The sequence below is a fragment of the Pyricularia oryzae genome, chromosome 4, assembly GCF_000002495.2.
Source record: "Pyricularia oryzae 70-15 chromosome 4, whole genome shotgun sequence".
NCBI classification, from domain to species: Eukaryota; Fungi; Ascomycota; class Sordariomycetes; order Magnaporthales; family Pyriculariaceae; genus Pyricularia; species Pyricularia oryzae.
This window is the reverse complement of record NC_017851.1, coordinates 433846-443810: the sequence shown is the minus strand read 5'-3', so window position 1 is coordinate 443810 and position 9965 is coordinate 433846. Positions and strand designations below refer to the sequence as shown.

Sequence of the window (9965 nt, the reverse complement as noted above, 5' to 3'; positions counted from 1 at the left end):
ACAGCGGAGCTGTCGGTCGTTTGTAGCCATGGAGACGAAGTTCCCAACAAGTGTGGGCTCGACGGCACAGGCGGGTGGTTGTTGTCGATAGCCAGCCGGGTTATCCTTGCCACGGGTAAGCGGGGAGGAGGTGGAGGGAGCAGGATTCGAACCTACGTTACTCAAGTAACAGCCATGGCGCTTAACCACTGCGCCATTCCCCCCGGGGTCGCGTCAGTGAACAAACCTGTAAGCAGGGCCGGGCACGAACCCGGTCAGGCTCGATTCGCTTCTATGCCCTTGTTTTCCGCTGTGTAAATAGAGAAAATAGAAAGCGCGCCGAGATACCCCTCGGGAGGTTGCTAACGGCCGGCTAATGAGCCGGGCCGAGCCCGGCGTTAAATAATACTACTACTACTACTACTACTACTACTACTAGTGCTAGCGCAAGCTGTTGATTTACACGCGAGCCTGATAGTAAACGCTGAGATAGTCTGCGACAGTCTACGGAATGGAACTCCGAGATAATCGGTTCCAGTGTACGGATGGATCGATACACAAAGGCTGGAGGAAGGTCTCGAATGTCCAGGCCAGCCTGGTCTTTGCTAGTACTAAATCTGACCCGCTGAGCAGAGCCACAATGCATGAGTCGCACGACTTGAGTGGGGAGCCCCGTAGATTTGAACACAGCACTCGGTCTGGCGGTTCCATGTTAATACAGTGGATTGCCCAGGCCTGATTGAAAAGTGCGTGAACCTCGCACTGCGTGTGGAATGATAAAGACCCGAAGGCTGTAGTCATTTACCCACTGTATCAATTTAATTTTTTGATTGTTTCGTTGTTCTTCTAGGCTGCACTCGAATCGGGGGGAGCAGAGTCGACGTCAACACAACCCCTCACTCAAGCCAAGAGCACAAATGCAACCTCGTCATGATTTACACCAATAGTCGAACACTTTTGGGACGTCTCTTCTACTTGGCAGTTTTTGGTCTCATAGTCTTGGGCTCATGTCTGGTTTACTTTCGCCCCAACTTCCCGACGGAGCCATTAAACGCGTTGCAGCCACAAGCGACAGGAGCCACCTGGGTGGACAGCAGCAGCCACCGAGTCGAGGCAGCCATACCCCCGATTGTGCACTTTGTGCAGCTGAAAAAGGACCAGGGATCCCCGCTCCACTTCACGTTCGAAGCCTTCCTGGCCCTCTATGCCGCCCACATCCACGTGCGCCCCACCGCCATCTACATCCACCACGACTTCTCGGAAGAGGAAGTCGCAAACGCCTCGGCCCACGGCTCGTCGTGGACCAAGAGGGTCCTGACCTCGCTCCCCACCGTGGTGCGGCTCAACCGCGTGACGGCGCCCACGCGCGCCAACGGCCGCGAGATCGAGGCCGTCGAGCACAGGTCCGACTTTGTGCGGCTGGAGCAGCTGCGGCGCCTCGGCGGCGGCGTCTACCTGGACTGGGACGTCGTGACGCTGCGGCCGCTGGCGAGCCTGCGGGGGGCGGGGTTCCGCGCCGTCGTGGGCCGGCAGTTTGACGCCTTTGTCAACAACGGCATCATCCTCGCGGCCGCGGACTCGGCCGTCGTGCGCATCCTGCACCGCGAGAGCCTGCGCGTCTTTGACGGCGGCTGGATCACCCACAGCGTCGACCTGCTGACCCGCGTGGCCAACGCGCTGGCCGCTGCCCCGGGGGAGGTCCTGATCATGGACTTCAAGGCCTTTTCGCCGTTTTCGTGGGAGCAGGAGAGCGTGAATCAGCTCCTGGCCCGGCACCCAGGGGAGGCCGTGCCCGCGCCGGAGGCGGGGGGTCGAAAAGAGTCGGGGGACGTCACGGCGGATGCGCTGTGGGAGGACAAGATGGCGGCGAGCGCGACCGGGGCAACCCCCAAGTGGGTGTACGACTTTAGCGACGCGGTGTTTCTGCACAAGATCTTCAACTCGGTCGATCCGCCGCCGGGCTACAATGGGGTCAATGTGCCGTACGTGCTGGCCAGAGATAGCAATTACGCGGTAGCGACTTGGGAGATTGTCAAGAAGGGGATAGAACAGGGACTGATCGACGCCCGTGATGAGACTTATTGAAATAGAATAGAAAATGTCATTTTGTTGTGTACATAGCAAGTGGGGACAGAAAATCGAGACACCAAAGCGTCCAAACAAATAGCCACCGTAATATTAAGAGCAAAAATGTTGTAAACATGTATGGGAGTGAAAAGGTTTTTCGGACATAGGTTACAGTCTCATATTCAAATTTCCTCTCAAATTGAGGAAAATGCGTGGTGGAAAAGAGGGAGTGAGGTAAAAATTCCTGCGTTGTCGTGGTATGGCCAATTTTGGTGTGTCGATTCATAGTATTTTGTTCCCCACTTGATAGGTACTATGTACATACATACCAGAGCTAGTCTAGACTAGAATAGTATGCACTGAATGAAGTTGGGACCATGCACAAAATTATCCGATTTTCTGCACTGCATGCATTGCAGCCCTTCCCAGTATTGGGCTCGGGGTTTGCGCCGATTCAAGGGTTCGCAGGTAGACCACATCAAGAAATGCCAGGGTATCCACGGCAGATCTTTATTGCGGCAGGGTTTCTTGAACCTGTCAATGTGTCACAGGGACATGAGCACGATGCCCACTCGGGAAATCTTTGTTGGAAATTTGAGCAGAGGGGAAAAAGAGGAACAAGAAAAGGGGCTCCAGTCGGCTTGGCGGGTACCAACCAATATCGTTTCGTCTAGTGGGCTGACGAATATTACGGGGCAGTCTGGACCCTTGGTGGAGGTGGGCTGGCAATACCGAATCGTCTTCTGGCTCATTCCGAGTTCGTTGCTACTGTGTCCTAGCACTGCAACGATCATAGTATTTTTGTCTCCCCTGCTATGGATGCAGGTGGGGTAGTACGATATATCTTGCACTGCCAGCAATTGACCAACAGTCTCCCTTGCGTCCTGTTGGGCTTGTTCTTTTTTTTTTTTCGTTCTGGAGATGATTTTTAATTTGCGCTGATCACTTTCGTGCGACTGTCAACAAGTTTACGCTTTATTCACTCGTTCATCCGTTGTGGCTCACATGCACGCACACACATAAGCCAGATGGACGTATGGACGGAACCCCCACGGGTGACAAAAACAAGACAGGCGCTCAACATACTCGGCTGCATCTGCGTGTTCCTGCTGCACCGAGCCGCGGGCGTCTACACTCAGTACCCGGCGCTGGTCGACCTGCTGATCAGCGTCTTTTTTGCCGAGTACTGCCGCTTCACCAACGAGGGCCGCAGGATAGCGCTCGCCAAGGCCGAAGATGCCGCCAGGGAGCAGTATCTAGATGTCGCACAGCAAGAGTCCAAGATTGGGCTCGGCCCCCCGCCGGCCGCGCACCTCAGCTGCGACGCCGTGGCCATGATTGTGGGGTGGCGCGAGGATCCGACGCTGTGGCGGAGGTGCCTGGAGAGCTACAGGAATGCAGACGGCTGGGCTTTTATGGTTGTCGGGATCGATGGCGACGATGCCGAAGACGAGGAGATGATTGATATTTTTCGAGAGGTATGCGAGAGGAAGCTGCAGCCGGCAATCCCTGTCCTTTTTGTAAACTTTGATGCTGACACTTGTCATATCTTTAGATGAACCCTACTCATTCCTACGTCTTGCACATAGACGAGCCGCTGGGGGAGGTCAGCAGCAAAGTTTTGGAGGAAAAGTACGCCGAGCTTAAAAAATGGGGGCAGGTCAAGATCGACCAAGAGGACGTTCACGACATTGCCATGAGCAGATGCATGGACATTGCGCGACAGCACGTGCAAAAGATCATGCAACAAGATGGCAGCATCAAGCACCTCCTGGTTCACCAGCGCCACCTGCACAAAAAGGGCATCATGTTTACGAGCCTGGTGTTCTCCATGGTGATCGCCGAGATGAAAGGCCTCCGTTTCCTGTGGACCTCGGACTCGGACTCGTTTGTCAAGCACGACTCCGTCCAGGGCACCATCTGCACCATGGCCAGCGACCCGGGTGCCGGCGGTGCCAGCTCGGGCATGGCCATCCACAACGCCGACGAGACGTTGGTGACCAAGCTCTCGGCGTCCGTCTACTGGTGCGATCAATACCTCACACACGCGCTGCCGGCCTCGGTGGGAGTGAACGACTGCCAGAGCGGGCCCAGCTCGGCGTTTCGGATATCTGCCATTCGCCCCATCTTGGTGTCGTGGTACAACCAAAAGGTGTTTGGCAAACGAATGGTGAGTCGTCTCACATTTTTTTGAATTGTAGTGTTTGGCGGCGGAGAGTGCTGATACGAACGTGGGGGACGGCTACAGATTGTCAACGAAGACAGACACTTAACCACACTGCTGCTGAGTCAAGGTTGGCGCGTGATTTATGCTGGAGATATCATGACCGAGACGGAGAATCCGACGACTCTAGAGCGCTGGATACAGCAACAGGTACGTTTTTTTTTCTCTTGTCATGATGCATGCACTTTTTGGATCGGGTAAACTGACATTTCTCAACTTGTTTGATTCTGTACAGGTTCGATGGGCGAGAGCCCAACACATTGAAACCCTGCTCCCCATCAAGGTCTACGCCATGTCCCATCCATTCCTCTTCCTTTCGGCGCTGCGCAGGGAGCTCAACCTCCTCACAATCTTCACGCAAACATTCGCCTACCTCTTCCTGGACCGACAGCTGCTCGCCTTCAACATGCTCGATTTCTGCCTCCACATCAGCGGCAAGGCGCTGTACGGCGTGATCCGCAGCCCCGACGAGTCGCAGTCCCTCCTGTCGGCCGTGGTCTGGATCGTGCCCGGCATGATCTTCTACAACATACCGCAGCCGGCCGTGCATGCCTGGGGCCTGGCGACCCTGACGGCCGACACGTGGGGCACGTCGATGCGTTCGAGCGGCGAGCTGGCCAAGAGGGACGGGCTGAGCGAGCGCTGGTACAAGTCTGGGTTCCTGGTGGTGTGGATAGGCACCGTGGGCGCCCTTCTGGCGAAATGGGGCCTGACCCGTCTGGAGTTGCTGCCCGAGCAGAGGCTGTTGGGTATGGCAGTGACGGGATTGCTGTGTTCGTTTTTCATGTGGAGACAAGTCATTAATTATCGATAGGGGGGAGCGGTGAGGTAGAAAGAGGGAGAGGGAATGAATGGGCTGACCCGCAGATTTTTTTCCCTCCTTTGATTGCACTGCTACTGTGTTTTTTTTTGCATGACTAGCCAACGTCTACGGTGCATGAGAGCACTAATCCCACTTGTCCAAGCCTCTCAAGTCCATCGTCCCACATGTTACTACGTGGTAGTCGGTATACCAAGCCGGCATTCCCAACACGGCTCTTAAGTTTATGCGTGCGAGTGGATGAATCGACCATGCCCGATTTGGCACGTCACGATGGACCTAGGAAAAGGGGGCCTGGCAGTGATGCCACCGATCCCACTGTCGGCAGATTGACCACAACCATGTCACACGAGGTTTTGCGTGATAGGGGACCCTTGAACTCAGAATCGGCGGGCCGTATTTTTCGTACAGTACCGGCGATGGAATCTTCGGGGACCTGACGTCGCGTTCGCTTTCGAACCTGGCCAATTTTTCGCAAGGAGCCCACTTCTAACGTAAGATTGAAACAAAGAACTGGGGCCATTTATTTGCGACAAGACTTCCAGAAAAGGACTAGATAGAAACTAATGTGTGACTTGGCCAAGGCAGAAAACAACAGGAAACGTAATGGCTAACTACTATAGTATGGATTTTTAAATTCCTGTCCAGCTCGAAAAATTCTCAATAGACCCGAGGTAGTCACGGGAGCTGGATTGACTGTTGATTAGCAGCAAGTACTCGGTCCAAGATGGCGATAAACATCCGCCGGAACAACCGGATAGTACCGCCCATAATTTGCCTCCTCACATTTTGCCTGTTGTGGCAGCTTTTGGATCTCAATGCTGCGCAGGTGTTAAAGGCCAAGCAGGCGTCGTCTGCCGCCAAGCCGGCGCCCTCGAAGCAGCATCCGACAGATCCGACGTGGCCACAAGGCCAAACGCCCGGATCTGACTCGGGAACCACCACCACCACCACCACCGCAAATCTCACCAGCGACGACGTGCTGCTCATCCTCAAGACCGGCGGGACCGTGCTGTGGAGGCGGCTGCCGATCCACCTGTCGACGACGTTTGCGCCGGAGCGCATCAGGGCCAACAACTCGGTCATCTACGCCGACGTCGACGGGCAGATCGGCCGGCACGCGGTGATCGACGTGCTGGCGTCGTTCCCCACCGCGCTGCGCGAAAAGTCCCCGGCGTTTGAGACGTACCGCGAGATCCGCGACTGGCACGCGGCGAACCACTACCTGGAGCAGACGGGCCTGCCGGGAGACGTGAGCACGACCGAGGGCCCGTCGGGCGGCTGGCGGCTCGACAAGTACAAGTTCCTGCCGCTGATGCAGCGCGCCGGCCGGGACTTTGCCCAGGCCAAGTGGTACATCTACACCGAGGACGACACCTACCTCTTCCTCCCCAACGTGCTGCGCTACCTGTCGCGCTACGACCACACGCGCCCGCACTACCTGGGCGGTCTGGGCGAGATGCTGGGCGTCACCTTCGCGCACGGCGGGTCCGGGTTTGCGCTCTCGCGCGGCGCCTGGGAGCAGTCGTTCGGCAAGGGCGGGGACCTGGTGAGCAAGTACGCGACGTTTGTGACCGAGTCCTCGTTTGGCGACTACGCGCTCGGCAAGGTCCTCAACGACTACGGCGTGCAGCTGGGCGACGAGGTGACCAACGACAGGAAGGAAGGGGGCGCCTGGGGGTTCAATGGGCTCCCGCACTGGAAGAATGAGTTTTCGGCGGAGAACTGGTGCAAGCCTGTGCTCTCGTGGCATCACGTCCACAGTCGCGACATTGCCATGTACTACGAGCTCGAAAAGTCGTGGAATTTTGAGGTATGTGTGCGCTGATGTTGTGCTTTGATGTTGTGCTGCGTGTATATCCTGGAGATGCGTGCGAGGCGGGAGCTGACAATGGCCAAAAAAAAACTAAAAGAAAACACTCACCTATGGCGACTTTTACAAGCACGCCATCGCCCCCACGCTCACCAAACGCAAGTCGTGGTGGGACAACATGTCCAGGCGCCATCACCTAACCCCGCAGTCGGTCGTGACGGCAGAGATACCCAAGGACGTACGCGACAGCTCATCCTGGAAGGAGTCGTGGAAGTCGGATAAGCTGTGCGAGGCGGCCTGCACCGAGTGGAAGAGCTGCGTACAGTGGTATTATTATCAGTACGAATGCAAGCTGGATGACAGGTTTTGGCTGGGCTTTGGATACCCCGAGACGTCGAGGTATCGCAAGGAGAAGCTCGAGTCGATTAGCGGCTGGCTACCTGACAGGATCAACTCCTGGACCTGTACATGATGACATCACACACAATGAATAAGACCAAGACTTGTAATCTTTTTTAGTCGTCCCGTCATGCGGCATGCAAATTTCTGAGATCAAACGCCTACAGATTTAAAATTCGATCGACGCCGCCCCTCATCAGATCAAGAGTTCGGCAGGTCGAGCTGACCCTGAAGCGGCGTCATGGGCCGGCACGGAGCTTAAAAATGGCCGATTCCAGCCTTCATCCTTTATCTGACTCGGAATCCTGACGAAAGTCCAAGCGAAAAATGTGGTAGTATCTAACATTGCCATGCCTCGACCCCGCAGTGGGAGATCTTATTGCATGCCCTGATCGGTGCCGTTCTTCCAATAGGAAAGACTGGACAAGCCGGCGAGGAGCAAAAGAACGGGCCAGAAGGAGATAGGTAAGCGCCGAGAAATCAACCGAATTGAGGAGGTCCAATTAGGCCTTTGGACCGGACCATGGATGCACGACGACCTGCATGCAGCTTTCGGGCGATATGCAGCCTGGATTGAAGGATATAAAGGTGGTTTCTCAACGGTTTTTCGACTGCTGGTGTCGCGCATGCGAACGGGATTTTCCACAAGTGAAGCTGGGTCATCCCGAAGCCGTCACAAAGAGTCAGTTTGCATACAGATTCCAGTGCCACCCCTACAAGTAACAAAATGGAGACATTGTATCAAGGCCTAAAATCCCTTGGTGTGCAGGCGATCGTGGGGATTGCCATTGCATCCTACGCGGTCTGGACCATTGTCAGCTACCGACGATTGTCGCACATCCCCGGCCCGCGATGGACTGGCGTCAGCAACATCCCGCACAGCCTGGCATTTTTGAGCGGAGAATGCCACAAGTGGTATCATGCGGCGAGCAACAAGCATGGCAAGCATTTTTGGTTCCTTTTGAACCCAAAAACCTCGAGTGACTGTGGCCTCAAAATGAAAAATCACCATCGAGCTGACGTGCAGGCCAAACAGGGATTCTCACCCGAGTCGGCCCCAATTCCCTCATCACCTCGTCGCCGGAGCTATGGGCCCGCCTCAACGCCGTGCGTTCGCCTTATACACGCACAGAGTGGTTCTACAGAGGCTGCCGTCTCGAACCCGGTATGGATAATGTGTTCACCATGACCAACGACCAAGAGCACGAGAGACGACGCAAGCAGGTGGCGTCGGGCGTAAGATTACCGCGACACTCGCACGTAACGTCGTAAACCCCCTCCAGCTGACAGCAAGACAAAACAAAAAAAAAAAAAAACAGTACTCGGGCAAGGAAAACGCCAAGCTCGAAGCCGACATCGACGCCAACGTCTCGGCCCTGCTCTCCCTGATCCGCAGCTACTGCACCAGGCCAGGCGAGCCCTCCAAGCCCATGGACCTGGCGCAAAAGATCCCCATGTTCACGCTCGACGTCATCAGCAGCGTGGGCTTCGGCACGGCATTTGGCCTGCTGGCGGCCGACAGTGACCTGAACGGGTACATGGCGTCGGCGTCGTCGGGCCTGCGCATCAACAACGCCATCATCGCGCTGGGCTGGGCGGTGCGGCGGTTCGTCGACCTGCCCATCGTCTGCAAGCTGGGCCCGAGCGCCAAGGACAGCTACGGCTTCGGCAAGATGATCGGCACCGTGTACGAGGCGGTGGACCGCCGCGTGCGCGCCGGCGACCTGGACAAGCGCAGCGACATGCTGGCCAGCTTCATGCGACACGGGCTGCGCGGCGAGGCCCTGCGCGCCGAGACGCTGGAGCAGGTCATTGCCGGCAGCGACACCACGGCCGCCGCCATCCGCGGCATCATGCTGCTGCTGCTGACGAGCCCGCGCGTGTTTGCGAGGCTGAGGGAAGAGGTCGACGACGCGGTCCGCCGGGGCGGGGCGCCGCAGAGCCCCGAGGTCGTCGCCAAGGCGCAGGCCGATGCGCTGCCGTACCTGCAGGCGGTGATCCGCGAGGGCATGCGCGTCAAGCTGCCGGTGGTGTGCTTCTTCCCCAGGGACATTCCGGCCGGCGGCGAGACGTGGGAGGTGGACGGCGAGCAGGTGTTCATCCCGGGGGGCACAGATGTTGGGTACTCGGGCAACGCGATGCACCACGACAAGGGCATCTACGGGCAGGATGCGGCATCATTCCGGCCTGAAAGGTGGTTGGACAAGGGGGCGAACCTGCCGCTGATGACAAAGACGAACGACTTGATATTTGGGCATGGCAAGTGGCAATGCTTGGGCAAGTCGGTGGCGATGTTTGAGCTTGGCAAGGTCATCTTTGAGGTATGTTCAACTGTTTCTTCTCTTGTTTGTGGAATCGTGCAAGCACTCGTCAATGCTGATATTCACACGCACGGACAGCTGGTTCGAAATTTCGACTGGACCGTCGAAAATCCCGAAAAGGCATGGGATTTGCACAACTACAACGGCCTGATGCACATTGAGAATCTGTGGGTTCAGGTGCAGGAGCGAAGCTGAATGACGCACACACTTTTCTTGCTTTGTTTTTCTTTGCTTTCTTTTTTTTGTGGCCACATTTGTGGCTTGAAGAAATTCCAGACTTGTTGCTTTTCCTTTCCAAGTTTTCGGTTCATGTTGAGTTTTCTCCGCCATGTTGAATTCGCT

General features: G+C 56.3%; 4 protein-coding genes and 1 pseudogene across 5 annotated transcripts; 4 read left to right on the top strand and 1 right to left on the bottom strand.

The window, feature by feature from the left end:
* Window positions 1-131: 131 nt before the first annotated feature.
* Window positions 132-203, bottom strand: MGG_20178 (annotated as a pseudogene). The gene has a single exon. The product of its transcript is annotated as a tRNA-OTHER (tRNA).
* A 548-nt stretch (window positions 204-751) lies between these two features.
* On the top strand, window positions 752-2191 carry MGG_15354 (uncharacterized protein). Its single transcript, XM_003715962.1, has one exon. It carries the CDS (start codon window positions 910-912, stop codon window positions 2062-2064), a length of 1155 nt encoding a protein of 384 aa, XP_003716010.1. The 5' UTR covers window positions 752-909; the 3' UTR covers window positions 2065-2191.
* A 655-nt stretch (window positions 2192-2846) lies between these two features.
* On the top strand, window positions 2847-5240 carry MGG_15353 (uncharacterized protein). The gene is made up of 4 exons (XM_003715961.1): window positions 2847-3524; window positions 3602-4216; window positions 4295-4420; window positions 4506-5240. Exons 1-4 carry the CDS (start codon window positions 3075-3077, stop codon window positions 5082-5084), a joined length of 1770 nt encoding a protein of 589 aa, XP_003716009.1. The 5' UTR covers window positions 2847-3074; the 3' UTR covers window positions 5085-5240.
* Window positions 5241-5670: 430 nt separating this feature from the next.
* Window positions 5671-7415, top strand: MGG_08501 (uncharacterized protein). Its single transcript, XM_003715960.1, has 2 exons — window positions 5671-6903; window positions 7004-7415. The coding sequence occupies exons 1-2, from the start codon at window positions 5818-5820 to the stop codon at window positions 7373-7375; spliced, it is 1458 nt and encodes a 485-aa protein (XP_003716008.1). The 5' UTR covers window positions 5671-5817; the 3' UTR covers window positions 7376-7415.
* A 614-nt stretch (window positions 7416-8029) lies between these two features.
* Window positions 8030-9818, top strand: MGG_08500 (pisatin demethylase; the record flags this gene model as incomplete). The annotated part of the gene is made up of 4 exons (XM_003715959.1): window positions 8030-8282; window positions 8354-8538; window positions 8622-9623; window positions 9702-9818. 4 exons carry the CDS (start codon window positions 8030-8032, stop codon window positions 9816-9818), a joined length of 1557 nt encoding a protein of 518 aa, XP_003716007.1.
* Window positions 9819-9965: the final 147 nt, after the last annotated feature.

Bases quoted from the DNA above. Each gene is read 5' to 3' on its own strand.
- MGG_15354 (XM_003715962.1), top strand. From the start codon at position 910: ATGATTTACACCAATAGTCGAACACTTTTGGGACGTCTCTTCTACTTG.
- MGG_15353 (XM_003715961.1), top strand. From the start codon at position 3,075: ATGGACGTATGGACGGAACCCCCACGGGTGACAAAAACAAGACAGGCG. The intron at 3,525-3,601 runs GTATGCGAGAGG...TCATATCTTTAG, and splicing joins TGATTGATATTTTTCGAGAG to ATGAACCCTACTCATTCCTA. The intron at 4,217-4,294 runs GTGAGTCGTCTC...GGACGGCTACAG, and splicing joins AGGTGTTTGGCAAACGAATG to ATTGTCAACGAAGACAGACA.
- MGG_08501 (XM_003715960.1), top strand. From the start codon at position 5,818: ATGGCGATAAACATCCGCCGGAACAACCGGATAGTACCGCCCATAATT. The intron at 6,904-7,003 runs GTATGTGTGCGC...AAAAACTAAAAG, and splicing joins AAAAGTCGTGGAATTTTGAG to AAAACACTCACCTATGGCGA.